At 45.8% G+C, this 22,729-nt stretch overlaps 1 protein-coding gene across 1 annotated transcript in view; it reads left to right on the plus strand.

Moving 5' to 3' along the window:
* The window catches only part of Lbh (LBH regulator of WNT signaling pathway), a 23,519-nt gene extending 2,786 nt beyond the window's left edge, over nt 1–20,733 (plus strand). The window contains exons 2-3 of the mRNA XM_021149082.1: nt 78–180; nt 18,086–20,733. Of these exons, the coding sequence (XP_021004741.1) occupies nt 78–180; nt 18,086–18,274 (292 nt within the window). The 3' untranslated portion in view covers nt 18,275–20,733. The remainder of the gene's footprint in view (nt 1–77; nt 181–18,085) is intronic.
* Nucleotides 20,734–22,729: the final 1,996 nt, after the last annotated feature.

A 22,729-nucleotide genomic window follows, 5' to 3' on the forward strand; every position in this document is an offset into this window, starting at 1 on the left:
CCCCACCCCACCGGCGCGCTTGCAATCTCCAGGCCTATGTGAGCATGTATTGACTTCTACTATGGATTTCCATGCAGCTCTGACTATCTGAGATCGGCTGAGATGACCGAGGTGATGATGAACGCTCCATCCATGGAAGAGATTGGTCTCAGCCCCCGCAAGGATGGCCTTTCCTATCAGGTGAGTTCAGACTTCTTGGAGCCTTGTGACTTCTGCTGAGACCGGAAGTAGGCTTGGTATGGGGAATCCCAGTATCACCTGTAAGAGTTTGAGGATCCCAGTATCACCTGTAACAGCTGTGTCACCTTGAGAAAGTCCTTGACTGCCAGCGAGCTTCAGTTTCTTCATTTGTCAGAGGAAGCAACAATGGTCTGCATCCTAGAGGATTATGATGAAGAAAGAGTCAAGGTGATGGGGGAGGGTTGGTCTGACAGGAGAAATGGCTACCTGTCTTCTCGGGGTGATAATTGACTGGCTAAGTCAGAGTTCAAGTTTAAACTGTACAGAGCTGAAGAGGACAGTCTCTTAGGGATGCTGAGAGAGAATGTGGCATAAGAGACCATCCTGTCTCGTGGGGATAAACACGGAGGACAGCAAAAACAGAATGGCAGGCCTCCTTTCTCAATCTTGGCCAGTGCTCTCTAGGTGTGGTGAGGCTTCAGTATGACAGGGAGGTGGAAGGACAACATCACAGTCAGCAAGAGTACTTCGGTTACCTCCGGGACAGACAGACAGACAGCTGGTTTTGGAGCATCGGAGAGTCCCTAGATTGGCAGATTTGGAGAAGAAAAGTACCTATGGGAATGTTTTTAGGCTAAGAATATTGTGTAAAGCGGCTAGCCCAGGCAAGATGAAAGAGCATGAGGTGCGAAGCACTTTGCACACATTGCTTTGTTTATTTCTTGCTCTAGCTCCCTAGGGAATGTCCACACACCTTTAGGTTGAGACCCTAGCCCTGCTGTATGTGGGGGCTTGGATTTCTACTCCTAATGTTTTTTTGATCTTCTCACATATCCAGTGTCTTCATGCTGGGCTAGTTCTGGCCTGAGTCTAGACTTATTCCAGCTGCTTGCTCCTTCGAGCCGTTTTGGGGACAATTATTTTGTAAAGAATGAAACAAATAGAAAAAAACTGGGCCGGGAGCCATTTGATGGGAGGAGAGGAGCCAAGGAGAAGCCAAGATGAAAGCTAAGATTGGGAGCATGTCTTCAGATACCACACATGCGTGGGGGATTCAGGCATCCCTTTCTTGTGTGTCAGCACCTCAGACCTCACTTGTTGGCCTGCAGGGGGTGATGAGGGGCTTAAGGGAAAATGGTCTTTTAAGGCTGTTCTAAACTTCTTTTCCTGGAGAGGGACTGAGAAAGGCAGTTGGGGCCCCCGTGGCCAGGTGGGAGGTACATAAGGTTCCTGGCCCACCTGCCTGCCTGTGTAGTTTTGCTTACCAGCCTCTGAGTCAGACTGAATGTCTGGTTACAGGTGAGGGCGTATTGCTGAGGGCGTATTTCCGTTCCAGGTTGTAGATTTCCACCACAGAATCTTTCCCAGGTGTACCTGTCAGTATGTTGCTGTGCATGCTTTAAATAGATCCCAGGCAAAAGAGTCAGGGAGCCTTCTCAGCCCTGTAACCCTCAGAATACAACCCGATGGCTATGGAGAGGGGACCACCATGCTGGGGAAGAGGGCTGAGATGGCTGGAGAAAAATAAAAGCATTTCTGGGTTCTTGCAATATCTGGATACCTCTTGAGAAAAAGACTTCCTAGGTTTTTCCCCCATCATTCTGCTGTATTGAGGGCCCAGTTCCCACAGCCCCCAGGAAGTCAACCTCTGTCCCCTGGGTGGGGACCACTGCCCCATGTCCAAATACTTGGGACCATAGAGCCCTTCGGTCATAGATGGCTTCAGAAAAGGCTCTTGGTTGTCTGGTGGAGAGAAAAGGGAAAGTTGTAGTGTTTCGCCAAATGGTGTTTACTAGGCACTTTGTATATTTAACCCGATACACTGGTTGCTGCACTCAGGGACTGGGGCTTATGGGACCCAGTATCAGTGTGTACTTCTGGAACATATGCGGTCTGCCCCAAATCGGTGGGCACTGTTGCTGCTGTTATCTTATAGAATCTGAGATGTCACGAGCCAAGGAGTCATGACAAGGGGTGGGCTTTGAAGAAAAAATGGGAGCCTTGGGGGAAGGGGCAGGCAACCCCATCGTGCACATGTAATTTTATTGCAGCTTCAGATACCCTTAGGCTGCGTGTATAAGCAAAGTGTGGGACTCTGCCTTGAACTGGACTGGCAAGTGTCAAAGGATGGGTTACTCTCTGGGCCCCCACAAAGCGGGTGCCATCAAATTAAAAGCTTTCCCACCAACACCCTGGGGGAATGGCTGGGCCTGGCTCTTGGCTAAAGCCTGTCGCCCTGCATTGCTTGGACTCTGCTTGGAGCTAAGGGCGGGAACTCAATGCTCTTCTTTTGGCTTTACTCCTCAGGATAATAATAGTATGTGGCTTTGACTGAGACCTGCTTTTCCAAGGAACTGAGTAAGGGCTGGGGACAGTAACCCCGACTTGGCAGATGAAACACAATCTCAGGCTTGTGATTTGACCTTGAAACAAGGTCATCATATAAGTGGCCCATTCCATTGGACATTCAGGTCATTCCCGTACCTTCCAGACCCACCCAGAGTCAAGCTTTGCTGAGTTCTCTGTGTTGTATATGGCCATCCTTTCCATGTTGATGGAACCTTTTATTTTCTAAGGATGCTGTGATGGGTTTTCAGGACATGGGTCCTGCATTGCCTTCCCATGGCCAGGTCTCCAATTCCAGGGCGTTGCTATCAACTCTGTATCCTGTATCCATCACCCTTTCCCCATTCATGGACCTATATGTTTACGGAGACACTCTTAAGAGGACCTAAGCCACCTTTACCTCTATGGTGTCTTCTGAAGGACCTGATGATATTCCAGACGTATCCAGGCTCTGAATACATGTCCTTTTTAATCCCCTGAAGGATTCAGATTAGCCTATTAGTCTTAAGAAATTCGCACCAATAATTTTTTTGTTTAGTTTTATTGTACTTCATTTTATTTTGAGCCTAATGTATTCTATAGCCAAAGGTGACTTCAAACTCTTAATCCTCCTGACTCTACCTCTCAAGTGCTGGGATTATAGGCACAGATTACCATGCCCAGTTTATGTAGTGCTGGGGATTGAACCCAGGGCCTCACACATGCCAGGCAAGCTCTGTACCGACCGAGAGCAATGTCCTCAGCCTTGAGTTCATGCCGTTTTTTTGTGAGCATGTGTAAAGATCTGGAGCCAGTGTCTTGTTTTGTCTTCGCATCCATCTGGAGAGTCATTTCAAATAAGTGAAACCCACGGGGCACATTTATTTGGCAGGAATTATCACACCCTATGGGGTGGGCGAGGAAATGCGAGGAAATGGTTACTAGAAAGTCTACTACATTTAGCTCAGGCTGTGGGCGGCAGCAAGCTTTCAGAATCACGTGGGAGGGTCTCTGTGAGGATATTTATGTCCTTAAGGGCTGTAGCTCCATGCCTATGCTGTGTCTATAGGTTTCCCAGTCAGTCACCAGCCTACGGGACAGGAATGAGGGCCATCCAGTGCAGACCAGTCACTGGATGCCTGGTGGAGCATGCTCTTTCTATGGACGCATACTGTAAGAATGTGATATATAGGGATATGTCTTTCTCTGAGGGTTCCTCTCATATTGGCCAGAGCTGTAGATAGAGAAGGGTTCTAGTTATTTTCCTATGAACCCTAAGGGGCCCTGGCATTTTGACCTTGCCCCCTAACTTCTCCTAGCACAGTGTACGTGGGCCATCTTACTTTTAATTACTATACTTAGGTCTACACAGTTTGTTTATTGTACTCTCCCACAATTATTGTATTATTTAATTACGTACAAGGTCTCTAGCTCACATTGGCCTAAACTCTCCGAGTAGTTGAGGGTAACCTTCAGCTTCCGATCCTCTCATCCCCAAGTTCTGGAGTACCAAGCTGTGTCACCATGCCTACTTTTGTGGTGCTCGCGAGTAAAGCTAGAGCCTTATACACTCTGAGAAGCACTCTGCCAACTGAGCTACAGCCGCAGCCCTCCCACGGCTCTTCTTTGGCCGCCATTGGTACATTGCTCTTACTTTTGGTCATGCATGCCTGCCTTTGACATCATATCTCAGTCAGAGAGGCTCCCAGACTCGCCTTTCCAGAAGGCCATTCTGAAAACCGGAAGGAACAGTTTCTTTACACGCCCGACTGCTCCCGCGCCCGTGTGCCTTCCTTTTTGACTTAGAGAGCTACAAGCAGCCTGCATGTACCCGTCACCTCCCAGGTAACGAGAGAGACAGTGGTGGATTGGTCTTTCTTGTCTCCCCATAGTATCTGCTTCTTGCAGGCCCAGAGCCTTATCATAGCTCTGCCCAGGAGCCAGGACTGAAGGACTCAAAGAGCATGTGCAAGATAGTATCCTGCAGGTTCCACGGCCACCGGGAAATCATCTTTCACAAACATCAGAGTTTAAAAAGCTTCAGTTGTCCCCAGAGAGACATAAAACTAATATCCCCAAAACCTGTGGCAGGAGACAGTCAGCCATAGGCTCGACACATTGCTGAGATTGTGGCAAGTTTTCTTTTTCCTGAGCCGCCTTCTTTGTCTCTCAAAGCGCCATTGGATTTAGAAAGCATGAGCTGTCCCCTCTGAGTGACACTGGCTCTTTCTAAGCTACTGCACACCCTTGCGTTGAAAGTCTTCTTTGAGAGTTCAGCACCTTCCCTTTTATGTTAGAAGCTGAGACACAAAGGTCATGTTCACTGTTGTGGAAAGTCCCTGGATTAGGGCCTACAGATGGCCAGAATTGTTCCCATGGGAGACTTCTCCTTCCCCCCTACCCCCATGGGCACAACAGTGTGTTTGTGCCTGGCCATGGAGAGAGCAGGACTTTTTTCAAAGCAAGCCAGCCAGCCTGCTGCACACTGGATTCATACAGCTTCTCTCAAAAAGCCTGCCTGTGTTAGGGCTCCCCCTCCCTCCTCCGGCAGCCATGTGTTCGTCATGCTGCAGAGCCAGGGGCTATGTCTTACACTGCTCTTTGTTCCCAGTGTCCTACAAATAGATGCTTAATGAGTCCTGAGTGATGGACTGGGCCCTTCCTCCTTCCCTTTCCTGGCCCGAGACTGCCTCTGTACCTTGGCGGTCCCATGGTAACTGTTTTTTTTTTTTTTTTTTAACAAGATCAGCATTTTCTCCCAGTCGCCCCAGTCTCTCTTACGTTGGATAGAAGAGGAGGATTGTACTGTACGGTGAGGAGAAGGAATGCATTTGGGTGGTGAATCTTGTGACTGAAGCCAAGAGCTATTCCTGGGTGTCTGGCGAATGTCCTGAGATGATCTTTCAGGCCCCAGTCTGAAATAATCCTCAGAGGATAGGAAGACAGGACCACATTCACACAGGGCTGCAGTGTGCTGGGCCTTCCTTCCTTCCTTTCCAGCCTGGGGAGGCAAGGATCTGTGTCAACCAGTCAAAGCCTGTGTTCTACACTTTATCTTTGACTTGAGGCTAGCTTTTGAACTGCACAAACCCACCTAAGACACAATGTTTGTCTCTACCCAGTGTTCTTCCAAAGTGATATTGGGATGGCATTGTGACCTCAGGGGATGGATTGGAGCACCCTCCACCTCCTCGTTATTTTGCATTGGGACAACTTTTTTTTCTTTCTACTCCTCTTCCTCCTCCTTCTCCTCTTCTAAGGTTAGGCCTTATAGTAGATGTTTCCAGCCATTTAATTAAAGCTATGTTGACTGCTGGCTTCTTGGCCAGGGATTTTATGGGAGTCCTAGATCTTTTGTGGGAAGCAGCATGGACCAAGCCAAGAGGAAGAACGTCACAAACATCCTGTAGGGGTGCTTAGTCCCCATACCTTAACTTCACCTTCTGCCTTTACTTTGGAGACCATAAACTCTGTCCCCACGACTATGCCTGTGGACAGAGCAGGTGTGTAAATGCCGACAGTTGCCTGTGTTCCCACTCCCGCTCTGTGCAGCAGTGTCAGTACAGCGGGGGTTGATTGTTTCCAGTTAGAGTGTTATAGTTGTAGGAAAGTCCTTCCTTCCCTTCTTGTCAGTCATTTCCTGTTTTCATTGAGAAAGCATGCATTTGATTGCTTTTGTGCTTTTCAAAGCGGGGTGACTACTAGAAAATGTTCATTTTCTTCTCTATTTTTTTCTTCTAATTTTCATATGCATGCGGAGCACAACTCATCTTTTTTTGTAAACCTTCTCTCCTACCACAACGCAAGCAGTTAGAGTTTATACCTCGTTCTGGTCTGAAGTTTTAAATAACACTGGTCACCAGCATCGTGGTGTCACTACAGTATTATTTTCAGGATAATCTAAAGCTGTCTTTCTTGGTCCTTCTGGTTGTAGGGATTGGATCTAAGGTTTTGTGCATGCTGGTCAATGGCTTTACCATGGAGCAGCATGCTATTCCTTACTTTAGATTTTGAGATAGGTTCTTGCTAAGCTGCCGAGGTCGGCTTTGTACTTCCTGTGTAGCCCAGGCTGGTCTTGAACTCTCAACAGTCTTCCTGTCTCAGTTTCCATAAAGGCATCCTCCACTATACCCTGGAAAAGGTCACCATGAGGTCTGATGATCATCTGTTTCACTGTTGTCTTATTGTTGAAAATGTTAGGTCATATTTTTTTTCCCTCTCTTATACTGTGATAGTTCACATTAAAATTTTAATATAAACCTTAGTGAATAATTTACATTGTATCTTGATGATAGTTTTATGAGTAGGATTTTTGAGTCAGAGGGTAAAAGTGTGGCTGAATGTCTGTATGTTAGCGTTATAAAGGTAATATTTGTTCTTCATAGAATGTAGCAAAGCAGACCAGACAAAAGAGGAACAACCTATTCACATCCCTATTACTGGAGTATTTTCGTGTGTTTACTTTTGACTGTTTTCTAGACATATTTTTCAATATGTAGCAAATCTTTTTTTTTTCTTCTTCATTTAATATAATACTGTGGCTATGTTCTTGTCATTTGGTTTTCTTTGTAAAACAGCATCTCACTCTGTATGTACCATTTCTGATTGCTGGATGTCTAGGTTGTGCCATCTTTTGTTCTTGAGACAAGCAGTGCTCTGAACATCATTTTACATAAATCTCTACACAGCCCCTGACTTGTTTCTTTGAAATCAATTCCTGGAAATAGAACTACGGGTTCAAAGAGATCCAACAATGTTAAGCCTCTCGATTATATAGTACCTTAAAAATGGAATGCATAAATGAGTTTATTAAAATGTAATCTGCCAGCATCTATAGAGATGGGATAATGATGGAGCCTGTGGATAGGATCAGGAAGGTATCTTGTTATTTTAGTGTGTTCAGACGTTGTACATCTTCTTGCAGTTGATTTATTTTGTGCATGATGATAACAAATTAATGGTGCTTAAGCAACATTTAGCAAGCATTGAAAAGTAGCTAGTGATCATATTCTTGACCCATAGCTAATGTACACTCTCTAGATTACAAATGCATAGAAGCCAGCCATTGTCCTATGTGTATGTCTTACTCTATTATTGACATCGAAGCATCTTGTAAGCTTGAAAAGACCAGTGCAGTTGTACAGACCCATGAAGTTTGGCCAGTGGCAGGCTTAGTGTTAGGAACCATTTTGGGGTCCTTAGGTTTCCTTCTCTGGATGTTAGAGTAGACGGAATACTTAGTAGTAGATCTAAATTTAGTGGCTGCCTTGCCAATGGCTTGGTAAGGCCTCTGGTGCATGTAAATAGCCTAGGCTGGTGTTCAAGCAGGGTCCAGTGCTCCTGTTGGCTTATGAAAATGCCTGTGCTTCCCATGGCACAGGCTAGTTTCTATTTCTCAGGTGATTGAGTTTGATATTTAAGCAAGTTTGCTTTAACCAAGCAAGTAAAGAAGGGGCTTGGCACCAACGCAGATAGAACAGGAAAATGAAGGTGGCGTTGTGAGGCTGGCAGACACCTGTCCCCAGGAGTGGGGCATTCTGCAGCATGGTTTCTTAGGCGGCTAACTCTGGGACTGGCCAGGAAGGGATCTGTTTTCTTCAAAAGCTGAGTATCCTCTTTGGTAGAAACACTATGACAGTTAGTGCTCAATTATGATTTCTTTGTTATTTTACACACACACCCCCCGAAATATGATTCACTGCCTTCAGACGCTTCCTTGCTGTTTTCTTCAGCACTTTAACATGAGAGAGATTCATGCCAAATGGCTTCTCAGTAATCCCCTGTGTAGATGCTACTCCACATATTTCCAAGTGTGAAGGCAGGAAGGCAGCTGCCCCAGGGGTTGCAGAAACTCTCCAGGGGGCATGAAAGCAGGGAAGGTTCTAAGGGAATCCATGCTCTCACTCCCAGCTTCCTTCTGTGGCTCTGCACAAACGACCATGCTGAAGAATAACACCTCACTAGCTCTCTTTCTCTACTTTCTGTGCAGGTTGTCTTTGTCTCTTTACAAGGGAGATCAGCTGGCCACGGGGTAGAAACTTTAGGGCCATCAGAGAAATGGACTGTTCAAAACACATGTTCAGGCAGTCTTCCCCCTTCCCAGTGAGAAACTTAACCAGTGAAAATTAGCCTCTGTGCTTAATAATTATTTGTGATATTTATTGATCAGTTAGTACTATTAACCACATTGAGCCAATACAGAAAATTTGAATTTATAAGACCCCAAGGTCACTGGACTTTTAAAATTGTCAATTTATATACATAATAGATCTTTTGTTGATGGAAAGTATGAAAAACCAATGGCTAAAAACTTGAAAATATAAAAATATATTAAGAGAATATCCAGTCAAGTGTGGTGGTACATGTCTGTAATCTCAGCTCTCATAAGGCTGTGGTAGAAAGTTCATGAGTTTGAGAGGCAGGCCTGGGGTATTTGATGAGATCCAGGCTAGCCTGGGTTATATAGTAGAATACTATCTAAATTTTAAAATAAAACAAGTATAAATATCATTTAGAAATAGAGTAGACATTGTTTAAAATAGAGAAAGGAACACTATCAAGTTGACTTGGGGATTATTTATGGGTATTTTAGTAGAAAATAGTTGATATAAAATTGCTATAGTTCTCACAATACACTCAGTACAGTTTTTTGTTAGTGTATTGGGGCTTTTTCTTGTTTTTCCTTCCTCCCTTCCTTCCTTTTTGGCAAGGTCCAGCTCAGGCTAGCCTTGATCTCTCAGTGATCGTCTCTGCCTCAGCTTCCTGAGTACTGGATTTGTAAGTTCGCACTACCGTGCTAAGCCTAACACTGGGTGTAGTTAAAGAACAGTATATACAGCCCTGGTTTAAGGTGTTAACATAGTGATATAGCAGGAGTGTTTGGACATTCAAAAGGAGGCATAGTTGTTCAAAATTCTTCTAGTGATGATGTCAGCAAAGATGCCTGTATGCCCACAGGCCCTCTAACCCCACCCTCCCAGAGTAAGCATCTGAGTGAGAGGCAAGTTTGAGATTGGACCAGTCATCTTGACATGAGTCCTCTAAAGTAGCATCGTGTCGCATTACCCAGGGATCCTCTGGGCACCACCAAGAACACCAAACTCAGAACCCCTCGACTCAGAGGGGTTAAGAGCGTCTGGATAACTATTGTCTACTCTCATTCTTGTGTTATCTGTGCCAACGCAGGCAGCACATCAGCACTGTGGGCTTCGATTTCCTTTTTCATTGTAAGAATTAATCTCTATTCATTTTGTTCGACAGATTCATGATGACATGAAATCTTCCTGTTACTAGGCTTTCATACATTAGCCTTTGACATATCTGAAGGAACCTTTGATGTTCTACTTGACTCTTGCAGTGTTAAAACGTATGTTGTCTTCAGCATTGACTTCCCCAGCCATCTTTCTGAGGATATGCTTTTTGTCTCAGGCCAATGGTTCTAAATTTTGGGTTTCAGTTTATACTTTAAAAAAAAAAATTATGAGCTTTTGTTTATGTGTACTGTGTCTTTAGATTTATTGTTTTAGGAATTAAAACAGATTTTTTCAATTTTTGCTTGTTAGCTTATTTAGAATAACAATGAAGTAATTCTATGTTGATATAAATAATAGTTTTTTTCATAAAATAACTATATTTTCCAAAATGGAAAATCCCAGAGAGAGGAAAAGCATTGTTTTTTACATTTTTAAATCTTATGTCTGGTCTAATGGAAAATGGTGAGATTCTCATGTGTGCTTCCCATGAGTAAATTTGTTGCAATATGTGATGGTTGAACTAAATGAATAAAATCTGGCTTATACAGATTATGCAGGAATGGGAGAAATAGTTTCACATCTTTTCCAGATTGTAACATGTAACATGTAATAGGTGCCTTTTTTTTCTTTTCTTTCCCCATTCCATCCTCCCTCTTCTCTTCTGTTCACTCCTCCCTTCTCCCCTGACATTCTTTTGAGACAAGACCTCAAGTGGCCTAAGCTGCCCTTCAACTTGTTACTTAGCAGAAGATAACCTTGAATTTCAAATTCTCCTTGCCTCCAAATCCCGAGGGCTAGGATTACACACTCAACAAGTGGTAGTTTCTTAAATGTCAAGTGTCTTCAGACAAAACCTTATGCATGAACTTTTTGTACTCTTAACATTAAAATTCATTAGTCTGGCTTGTACTTTTGAATCCTTCCTCCAAGTTCAGTATTGTAATGTTTTATACTGATCATTTGGCAAGAAAGATCTCTCAAATGGTGATACATTTCATCATTCAATATAAAAAAGGTATATTTGTTAATATCACTGCTGGTTTCATTAGAAAGCTATCAAGAATTAGGAAGTTATCAAGCTCATGATTGCTGATACAAATTTCCCAAGATTCTAATTTTCTCTTGAGAGCTCTATTTTTATCATTGGTTACAGATATCATTAGCCATTTCCCTTTAAATGGCAATCTACTTTGTAATTTCCGAGAAATTACCCATATTGGAATAACCATAGTTTGTTTTTTTAAGTAAATTTTCAAGTACAGTGATGTTCCATTGAAAAAGTGGTTAGTTTAGCTGGCAACTCAACCATGTCAGTGCTTTTATTGGGGATAGGTACCTTGGTAAGCAGCAGGGATGCTTTACTTTAACTTGGCATTTCACTGCTCCAAATATGGAAGCATTACTCAGAAGTCAGTATTTGCAAATATGAAGTACGTGGAGGGTTTTTACTGTGTTGTTGTTTGTCTTTATTTAATCGTGTGAGGTGAGAAATGATAAGTGATGACAGGTACACACTGCAGGCTATTGTGATGATGCCAGTGGTTTCAGTGACTGTGGCTTTTTATACCACAGTGCAAGTGTCAATGCGGTATAAAAAGCAAGTGGAAACTGAGTATTTCCTAAAATATTTTCATTTCCATCTGTGCTTTCTCCCTGAAAGGATCTTGGAAGTGGCTTCTCTAGACTGAACAGAATGTGTCTGCAGAGAGCAATGGGGCTATCAGCTAGTGAGATGTGTGTTACTGTCAGACAGGTTTTGTTGGGGAATACCCTTAAAGATGGGTCATTAGCAGATGACTTAACTAGTCTTGGGAGCAAGACTAGTTGACCTGGTAATATGGACCAAAAGTGGTGGTGAGTGAACCCTGGCAAAGGCCTTGAGAGGACAATAGAGTTGTCTGGGGAAATTTGAAAGTTGGGGAGGGGCATTGGGTGGTGGGTTTGGAAGCTGTAGGGTAGACCTTAGAAGCAAGATCTAGACAGGATGCCAAGGGCTAAAGACTCAAGACTTTTTATCTCTAAAACGAAGAAGGAAGGGATGGTTGAAATGGCAGCTGGGTTAGGCTGAGTTTTCTGACAGAGGATATGTAGTCATGGGATATGTGGGTAGTGCTGATGAAGGAGGATAGAGAGAGGAATTGGGAAGACTGGGAGCCAACTGGGAGGCTGTCTTCTTTCAAAGAAGTAATGATGATACACATGTATGATAAGATGTAGATATTTGAAATCATGCCCACAGACAAATGTGGGAAAATCATCTAATATCCCAGAAGGTTCATCTGTTTCTGGGCCCAGCATTATCAGGATCCATTAGTACTAATTGATTGGAATTTTGAACCCCTGACTTGCAGGATGGGTGTGTGTTTGAGAGATGTTTATGAAAGATGGTGTTTATCCCGAGGATTTCCTTTTCCGTCCAGTTTCAAGGCTTAGGCAGTTAAGTATCTTTGATCCAAAGGAAGGAGGTTCAGAGTTGTTATAAAGCTCAAATCTCTGCTCAAGTGCCCTGAGGATTAGAAGCATCATGGAAGGAAGGGCAGGATGGACGGGGGTGAGTTGAATGTCCCATAGCTTTGGTTCAGAGAAAAGTTGAGAACTGAGACAGATAGGACAAAACTGGATAACATTAGGCTTCTCTGAATCCCCACTAGGACCCTCTGCCCCTAAGAATCCTTGTGTTTTTCCCAGCTACTTGCCACAATGAAAACTCAGTAAGATGCTAATAGTACTAACAACATGATAAGATTAGATAGCGGGAGGTCAGATTTCAAAGACTGTAGTTGTTGCCATCATGTATATTAGGTAAGGACAAAGTTCAGGGTACTAGCTGGACTAGCTGATGCTCATTCATTCCACCCTCCTCAGAGCAGGATGCTGGGAGAGATCTGGGAAGCGAGGCTTTGGGGGGGAATCAATTTCTGAGTGAGGGCCCCTGGAGTAGGCCCAGCATCAGAGGCTTTCCATGATGAGATCAGAGTCTGGTCAAGACCAAGATTGCCATTCCAGCTGGTCTAATCCATGTCCTAGGAGGAGCTAGCAGCTCTGGGAAGGAGGCAGTGACACCTGCCCCCATCCCCATCCCCATCCCCCCCACCGCCACCGCCACCACACACATACAGGCTTTTCTTCAAAGAACCTGGACTGGAATTTGTGAATACAAACCCAGTCCATTTGTCTCAAGCTACAGTTGTTGGCTTTCCAGGCTTACTCTAAATGCTCCTCTGGGTGGGTGGGTGGGGGCTTTACTTAATAGGGACCAATATCAGCAATTAAAGAGTTTCCAGAGCATGTTCACACACACCTGGATTTGACTCTCTCCCAAGCCCTGTAAGATCAGCATTAGGATAAATCCAAATTTATAGAGGAGGGGGGAGAGGCGGGCTGGCTCAGCATCAGAACCCTACCCCCTTCCCCAGCCACCCTGCAGAGTCCAAACCCCTTCCTCCTTTCATTCAAGGGGCCCGGAGGGAGGAACTAAAGTGATCCAACCAAGACCACAGAGATAGCCAGAGTTAGCGGCCAGGTAAAAGCCAAACCTCCTGGCCCACCTGTAGGCACAGGGGGCTATTTTTCCATAGCTGGCTCAGGGGTTGGCTCTTTGTTGCTCTTTGCAACTGGAGAGGTTAAAGGCTTTCTGTGTAGTTTTGTGTGCACGGTGTCTTAGGGAGCTAGCCTGACTCTTTCTCCCAGGCCTTCTGTCCTCCTTCCCACCCCAGTTTCTCCTGCCCTCTGCTCCTCCCCAGCCAAGAGGAGCAGGGGATCCTGGCCTGCCAGCGTCTCGGCTTGCACAGCTGGTAATTAGCCCTTTGTGTCCAGCTAAGCACCTTTCATCTGCCCCACCTGCTGGTGTCTTCTTTCCCCATTAGCATCTCCCAGCTCCTTGCTGAGCCCTCCACCCTCTCTGTGGCCAGATCATCTTGTTTGTCAGAGATGATGGCCAGGCAGTGCACAGACAGGGAAGGGCCACAAAGACCAGACTTGCTCACATTTTCCATAGTAGGTGCCAGGCAACTCTTTCTTATCCCCACCCCAGAGACAGCTAGGTTTAGGTCACCTGGCTCAAAGGCAGACAGCTGATAGCTAAGCCTCCAAATTTGGGGCCTTTGGAGGCCTAGTTTTTTCTTTTAGTTCCTATCTGTTCATGATAGGAGAGCTCACTCACTAGCAACTCTCTAGCCTAAGCACAAAGGCTACTGATGAGTTTATGGTCTTTGGAAACCTGGCCTCAGACCCACAGCTCTGTTCTGAGGCTGCTCTTGTTGGTCAGCCAGTCCAATCGCCCTCAGTCTCCCTGAAAACCCTGTTTTCATTGTTCTCATAATTAATTATGTAGCCTGAGTACAGTAGCTGCTTAAATTTTTTTAATTAAACTTGTGTTTATTTAAATCAAACGTAAAATTTGGCCATCTTTCAAGGGCCCAGTTAGCCACCCGTGACGAGTGGCCATGGTACTGGACAGCCCAGAGAACATTTTCATTACAGCAGAGTATTCTCTTGGACTACACTAGCCTTCACAGCCAGAAACTCCAGTATCTTGGCGTCTAAATCACACGACACAGACCTTGATCATTCTGAAACTCCCTGTCCCTTTCCAGGGAATCCTCTCAAGTTCCCAAAATGTCAGGACCCATGGTGATGAGAGGGCACCTGGCAAAGGGCACCGCTCCCGAGGTGTCCCCTGTGAAATTCAGTCACGAAGGCTGCACGCATGCTGTTCATGTAGAATCCAAGATGTTCTTGGAGCATGTATGATTGGCAAGATCCTATTCCCTTTGTGTAGGTGGGAACTTGGTGTTGATCAGTTCCGTCCATGCCATCATCCTGGGCGTCCCCTGTGTGACAGTAGGGTAGTGATGGCAGAGACAGGAAGGGATAGGGCTGAAGAAAACACAGATGCCTGCTGGATGCTTCTGAACTTGCCCTGCAGGGGATGAGGGTAGGAGATCCCCATCAGAGCTTCCCATACCTCCTGAAGAACCTCTACTGTAGAGGGATTTTCCAGTTTGTTTGTTTGCAGCTCTGAGAGAAGATGGGGCTCTTTGGACTTGAAGGTTTAACCAGAAGCAGTGTTTCTGAGCAGGGCGTTTCTTGGTTCTGCCAGGTTCCGCTGAGGCAGCCCAGCATGCAGTACTTTGTTTGCTTGCCACCCCAACCGTACCTGTCATGTGCTCTGCAAGTCCAACGGGAGAGTTCTTTTTCATTTTCTTTTTTTTTTTTTTTTCCATTGCCTTCCCCACCCCATCAAATTGTAGCTGCAGCCTCTCATTTTTCTGCTGCCTAGATGATTAAAAACCATGACTTAGTGGAAAAATGCTGACCTCTTCCGGGTCAGCCTCTTAAGCAGCTGCCGGAGATAAGATTGGGCTGGAAAAGACTCAGAAACACTCTTGCAAGGCTTTCTGGCTTTTCCCGGAGAAACAAAAGAGGCTGTTTTGGTGCAAGATGTGTTCTGTTGTTGTTGTTGTTTTTTTTTTTTTTTTTTTTTTTTTGGAGAAAGCTACAGTTCTCAGAAGCACAAATCTTTGTGATCTGATAATGAAAGAAAATCTCTGATGGAAGGGGTATATCAATTATTATAGTGATTTTTTTTTTTTACAAATACAATAACTTGTAAAAATAACTTTTTCTCTTTGATGGTTCCTGCTTTGAGTAGGTCACAGAGCAAAGGTCTTTGGCAAGTACCACAGTATCAGACTCTCAATGCTCAAGATTGCTCCCCCACCCCCACCCCCTACGGAGGACTTAAAAGACTTGGCTGTGGAGCTTTTGGTATGAAAGCCATTGGTGGATATTGTTTTCATGACTGTGTTAGAAGGATGGCTTCACACTTGGAGCACGGAAACTAACGCTCCATCTGAGGGGGCCATTGCAAAGAAGACATTGTTGTTTAAATTTTGTTTCTGCCCTCAAGCATTGTATTACTTCTGTGTTGGCCAAGAACTTGGACCCCATCTTGTGTGATAAGAAGGCCATTTCATTTCTCTGGAGGAGAAACTGAGTGGGGGAGCTTGAGAGTCCTTGACGGGGGTCATGCAGTGGATGTCAAGGGAATAATACGAATCCAGATCCAGTGCCTTAGCCCTATGTCCTCAAAGGACATAAAGGACATCTGGGTCCTTTAGACATCTGGGTCCAGGAGCAGCTGATTTCTAGGAATGTAGCCTTCTTCTTCTTCTCCTCCCCCCCCCCCCAGGAATGTACAGCTATCTACTTTATACTGTTATCATGGAGACAGAGGCTCTGCTCTGCCATGGCTGGGCTCATCAGCACTGTCTTCCATACAACACAAGCATTGCTTTGCTAACTCATAGTAGAATCAGCTGCTCTGCTTCTGCCAGCCTGGGCTGCCCGAGTCCTTTGTGATAGTCTGTGGCTTGAGAGGTCATGTGTATCCTGGGTCTATCCTACCTAGTTCAGAATGAGATCTGAATGCTAGCTCTGCCTTTTGACCTTCAGGGTCTCAGATGCTTGCTAACCCTGGGGTGGTAGTGCTGTCTCGGTGAAGTCCTATCTGATAGAGCTTTGTAAACTAAAGAGTGCTTTTCACTCACGGGCACCTGCATCACACCTCAGAGCTCATGCTTGGAAGATGCCTTATTGTCCTCACCTTCAGGAAGGGGCTCAGCTCCATAAAATCGAGTAAACACCCCTCCCCCCCACCAAACCTAGCTGATCCACTTTCCCCTCACACTCATTAGTGTGAACTCGCCACCAAGTCAACAAGGGCAAACATGTGACAGGACATGGTGGACAGTTTCTCCAGGCCTCTCTGACCCGCCTGGGTCCAGCCCCTCCCTGGTTTGTTTTCCTTCTGGCAGCTATTACGATAGTTTTTATGAGCCCTTTTAAGTCTTTAATGATGCGTACTCCTGCAGCTGGCTTAAGGCTTAATCCCAAGCAATAGGCCTTTATTGGATAAATGGTTAATAATCACTGGTCTGTAGGGATTGGGACGATTTGTGAGGCCCGTGATTCTCAGAAGCCCCACGCGGGCATCTAGGAGATCAGACACCCTGGGAGACCTCAGATGTTCGGTGGGATAAGCATTTCTTCTGCCCTCTGAGTACAGCAAAACAGGCAAGTTCCCAGGATTTCTCCCAATGCCTGTTTCCATCCACTTGAATTTGAACAGACTGTGTGACCTTCAGTGAAGTCCCCTTTCCCCCTCTGGGGCCTGGGTTTCCTGTCTGTCAGACAGAGAGGTGGGAGGAGATGGCCTTGAAGGTGCCAAGTGTCAGTGATCTGGTGAGCCCCAGATTTCCCAGACCAAAGCTCCTCTCTCCTCTTGGGCGTGTCACTGAGGGCTATGAATGGCAAGGGACCAGCAGCTCCGTGGATTAAGTGCTTAGCTACTGGGCAAAGAATTGGGTCAGCTGTAGTCACAGGGCAGTATGTGCAAAGGGAAGCCAGACTTGGCCCCTAGTTTTATAGCCTGGCTCAGTGTTTCGGTCAGCACTGGGAAGGACCCACATAAGTGGACTGGGGCCTCTTCCACGGGACTCTGGGAGGAGATTGGAGTCTTCCAGGTGTACCGATGGCAGGAAGCCAGGACTTGCTCACAGGTGAAAAGGGAAGGCACCGTGGATGCTTTTCCCAGGCAGCTTGTGACTGGAGGCCTTGACTGGATCTGGATCTGGCTTAGACTTGGCAGTTGCAATGAGATCCAAAAGGCAGGTGACACAGGAGCATGGGAGCAAACACACCTGAGGTTGAGCCTTAGTTCCGTCTAGGCTAGAAGGGCCTAGATGACTAGTTTGCCCAAGCCTGGGACTTTTAACATAACCCGAACAACACTTGGTTTTCACTGTGTTAGTTTAAAACGATGAACGATTTGGTTGTTTATTTCTTCTGGGTACCAATAATTATTCTGGCAGAAATGTAATGTTTTAGTGCCTGCTGTATGGTGTGGATGGCAGGCATTAACTGCTTGCTTATTCCAAAGCAAAACCTGGCATACCGTGAGAAACGTGATCTTTTTTTATTCTTTTAGCTAGAAGTAAAACACTAGAAACAGAGTTACACCCACCCTCTTGTTCGGTGGTATGGTCCACAAATTTTTAGCTTTAGGATTGGAAAAAAAAAAATCTGGCTGAGAGATAGCTTTCTCTAGAATGTATTCCCCTGGATTCTGTCTTACACCCACAGTGTTTAGAAGGCAGAACATAATCCTTGGAAGACAGCCAGTGTGTTCTCTCTCTCTCTCTCTCTCTCTCTCTCTCTCTCTCTCTCTCTGTGTGTGTGTGTGTGTGTGTGTGTAAGGAAAGAAACACGTTTCTCTTTCAGATGTATATGTGACCAGATGTCTGCGTTGTTCTTTAAATTTTCAGATCTTTCCGGACCCATCAGACTTTGACCGTTGCTGCAAGCTGAAGGACCGCCTGCCCTCCATAGTGGTGGAACCCACCGAAGGGGAGGTGGAAAGTGGGGAGCTCCGGTGGCCTCCTGAGGAATTCCTGGTCCAGGAGGATGAGCAAGACAACTGTGAAGAGACAACAAATGAAAAGAAGGACCAGTAGAGTCCATGCAGGCTCGCCTTGGGTCATGCCAGCCAGCACACCTGAACTGTTTTTCCCATGGTGATAGAAGAAGAGAATGAGCCACAGTCATTGTGAAAATGTCAAACGAGGCTTCCGTTTTGCACCTGAAAATCACCGAGTCGGTTTTCTTTTCTTCTTCTTTTTTTTCTTTTGGTTTGTTTTGTTTTTAAATTCGTTGAGCAATGGAGCCCTCTGACAACTTGCAAGGCTGAGAAAGGAAGTTGCTGAGAACAGGGGTGGAAGGGGGTGGGGGGAAGGGGTGCTGCTTCAAAGATCCCTATCTGAACTCTAGTGCCAGAGGCAGTGCGTGCACATGTGTGTGTGGGGGGGGGGCAGTTCTGGCTGAGGGGGGTGAGCAAATGAGCAAGAAAGATTTTGTATTAGAAGAAGAACAACAACAACAAAACAAAACAAGCTCTATACTTTTAAAGAGAACTACAGCCAGGAAATGCTGCTCTTTCCAGCATTTGTCCTGGCTACTGGGGCATCTGACAACCAAGTCCTTCTCTCCTGCTCTGTTGCTCACAGCCACCAGCCTTTGCTTTCATTTCAAGTGTGTTTGGCCACCCACAGAGAAGTAGGGCCAGGTAAACTGCCTAGGAAGCCAGATGGAGAGATACACAGGAAAGGAAGACTCCACCGCCCTTCCCCAGATGCTTCAGGCTGTCAGAGCCCCCAGGGACCTGGAAGGCTTTAAGACATAGTACTTTTGAGTTTTTCTCCCTACTTACCCCCTTCTGCCTCCCAGTATATAAGGGGAACAGCCAGAGCACTTCCTGCCCTTGTGAGGTACTGCAAGGCTGCAGCCTGAATAGGGAGTGCCTCCTCCCATGGTGGATCTCCCAAGAATTCTTATGTAATCTCCATGGAGCAGGAGGGTAGAAGAGTGGGCTCTCTCAGGCCTGCCCTTCCTTTCTCCTTTGGCCACAGCAGTCAGGTGGACGGTCCCCAGCTATGCTGTGGCCCATCATTGTCCATCTGACCTGCAGCAGGGACACTCCGATGGGTTTCCCAGCCTGGCTTCCATGGGCACTAAAAGCAGAGTGAGCTTCCTGATTGGGAAGCTGGCTAGCGGGCTTCCATGCAGGGGCCTGGGTGGTGCCGCATTGATTTCCATGTGGGAATCAGCCCTCCAGTGGAGCAGCTGTGGGATCCAGTTTGAGACAGTAGCTGTTGTGAGATCATGGCTTCTCTTCGTGTTGCTCCTGAGCACAGGTTGGGAGAAGATACAGGGTGTGCTGGAGTATCCTTGTAGAATAGCAGCCTTTATTCCTTCCCCACCTTACCTGTCTCTGGAAAGAGCAGCAGTTGCATGGGGAAATTAACATCTGGACTTAGCCTCTGATCATAGCCCAGAACCTTCTGGAATAGTGGGTTAGAGGACAGAATTTTTAGAGCAGGGCTGTTTGGTCAAGAGGTGGACTTAAAGCCTTCCTTAGGCTTCACTTAGCCAACCAAGGCACTCACAAATGTCCCCTCACGTCTCTGTCAGTCCAGGTTGATCCCCCGTCTTTGGACTCGTGTGTCTGGTTCTATTTAATACCTCAAAGTCAGTGTGGCTCTGGGCCACGTTGGGGCAAGAGCGTGGGGGGTGTGCTGTTGACACGGCATTCAGCAAGGTTTGGTTCTGGGATGCCGATGGTCACCCCCTCCCCTGTCTCTTCCCTCTGTCGTCTGCCTGTGATACACACCGATGGCAATAACTTTTTTCCGGCTCCTTGCAGAAGTGGGAGAGGGCTGCGGCCAACCCCGCAACCTGAGAGCTTCTCGCTCTCTTGCTTCCACTCTGCTCTGTTTTGGCTACAGAGATCTGTTCATCCCACTCCCGTTCCCCCGCAGCATTTCTCATCCCTCGCCTCCCTTTATGGACAGGTGTCTGGCCTTTTAAATTCCCGTGTTGTGGTGTCTTCTCATCCCTACCCCAGTTATCTGTCTTGGTCTTGCCGTGTGATGGGATGTGCTTGTAAATCCAGTATCAAATTAGCTTTGTGTATATGTGTGTCTCTGGGGTGGCTTCTTCCTTTTGCTGGTCACTAGACCCTGTTGTACAACCGTGTGCTGTCTGAGCAGGTCAGGGGCTGACCGCTACAGGCCCCTCAGCAGTTGAGCCTGTTGGGGGGACCCAGCTGCTCTTGGACAAGTGGCTGAGCTCCTGTCTGGCCTCCTCTTTTCCTCCTCCTCCTCCTCCCTCCTCCTCCTCTTCTTCCTTCTCTTCTTCCTTGTCTTCCTCCTCCTCTTTCTTTGAGTAATTTGTGTGTATTTCTAACTGATCGTATTGAAAAGAAAATCCTAGTATTTCAGTGACATGCCTGTTGCGAGATGAACCTCCTGTGACTTCTGTCTGTTCTGTATTGAGGCTCAGGGAGAAACTAGCATTTTTTTTTCCAAACTACTTTTTGTCACTGTGACAGTTGTAAATAAAGTTTGAAAATGCTTTCCATTTTGGTTTGGGTTCCTTTTTACCCCCCTCATGGTATTGGATGGATGGGATGGATTCAGCTCATGAGAACAAGCACTCAGGCTGCAGAGGTCTCCCATGCATCTCTATTGCTGGCCTCTAACACTAACTGTTCATGGGGAAACGTGAAAAACAGAAAAGCCTGTTCATCCAAGTCCAACATGGTGAACTGATGAATCTATTGGTTTTTTTTCTTTTTAAATAGAAACATGGTGAGCCTAACTAAAGTAGTAGACATATCACCAAAAAGTCTCACTCAAGCATGAATGACAACATCCCCATAGTTGAATAAACTCAGTGTTCTCTTCATTCAGCTTTCCACCCTGTGTGTACTCTAACACCTTCAGAGTCCACACACAGCTGGGGTAGAAATACAGAAACCTGGAGGGACAGTGGCTGGAATCCCAGGTCAGGGTATAATGGCCCTGCTCAGTCTCTTCCTCTGTGAGGAACATCAGCAAACCTGACCTTGAGGGTCTCTGTGTATGACCACAACTGCTTTGGTGAAGATGGGGGTGACTGTTACACTCAGCAGACACCATTCCACAACTTGGCCTTTATAGTCTAGGAGAGTCCATCTAACACATGGTTGTCCATCTGACACGTGGTTGAATGGTAACATCCTTTCTTCAGTGTTCATGGTTCTCCATTCCCGATGTATATCAGAACTCTCTGGAGGATTCCACGAGCAAATGCTAGGCCCTTGCCTCAAGAAACTTGGGATTTCAAGGATTTGAAGTGGACTAGGCATCCATATTTTTATAGAGTCACTTGGGAAGATTTTTTTAAAACAGGAAGCCAAAAGTCTTGAAAGGAAGAGAAGCTCAGGATGCTTCGTAAGATTGTTCATAAAGGTTGGGATGGGAGAGGGGGTAGCTGGACCTAGATATGAGTCCAGAGAAATGGAACATGGTCCCAGCTATCCATGAGTGCCCACCGCTTGTCAGTAGGGGAAGTACACAGTCCCTCGGTGACCCAGGCTCATGGTATGTCACCAGGTTAGTGTCAAATGATAAGCTCAAGTTCAAGGTCAGGAAGGGGCTGGGTGCTCTGAGAGCAATTATCAGGTCAGTGGGAATGTTAGGAAGGGCCTCAGGATACGTGAAGAGGAACTGGTCTGCTTAGGAGTAGCAGAGAGAGGAAAGACTTAGTGTATGGAGGAAAGCTGCACAGAGGGGCTTGGAACGAACTGGACCAGGATAGATGGAAAGAAATAATATGACAAGGAGTGCTCAGGGATGGGGAAGCTTGCATTTCATCCCAAGTGGAAGATTCACATCCTGACATACTCTGACTCAGAGGGAGGAGGCAAGGCGATACTCTCAGAGGCCAGAAAGGGCTTAAGAAGGCAGTGCTCTGGAGAAGGAATCTTTGAGCATTTTCTAACCCTGAGGCTATGCATTTTTTTGCTTCCACTAAGCCCTCATTTAGACCCCTAACAATGGTGGGTAGAAATAATCACATGATCTGTGCTGGTGTCCGATATCCAATAGAATGTCAATCCATACAGATGTTAGCCATAATGAAGCTATCAGAGGAATGCATCTGTGAGCCTGAGGGTAGCTTGAGAAATCCATCTGTCTCCATGTTAGACTGTCCCTCTAATATCACTCCAATATCCTGAAGAGTTTATCTAACATGGACTTCCTGAACACAAACTCTGAAAAATCTCTTTACTTGCATTTATATGGAAAATACTATGAAAGTACAAAAAAGCAGAAGGAATCAATGTGATTTTCGCATGGTTACAGCATCTAAACTCAACATATAAAAATGTATTGGATTTCCATGTAGTAATAAACAAGTGGAAATTGAAATTTAAATAATATAACATTTATCCTAGCACATACAATATATCACTTAGGGATGAATTAGGTATATAAAACATGGGCAACAAAATCTACAACGCTGAGAGAAACTAGAGAAGACATAAACATGAGAGATATACCATGTTCATGGACTTGAAGACTTGATGT

This window comes from Mus caroli, chromosome 17 (genome assembly GCF_900094665.2).
Source record: "Mus caroli chromosome 17, CAROLI_EIJ_v1.1, whole genome shotgun sequence".
NCBI lineage: Eukaryota > Metazoa > Chordata > Mammalia > Rodentia > Muridae > Mus > Mus caroli.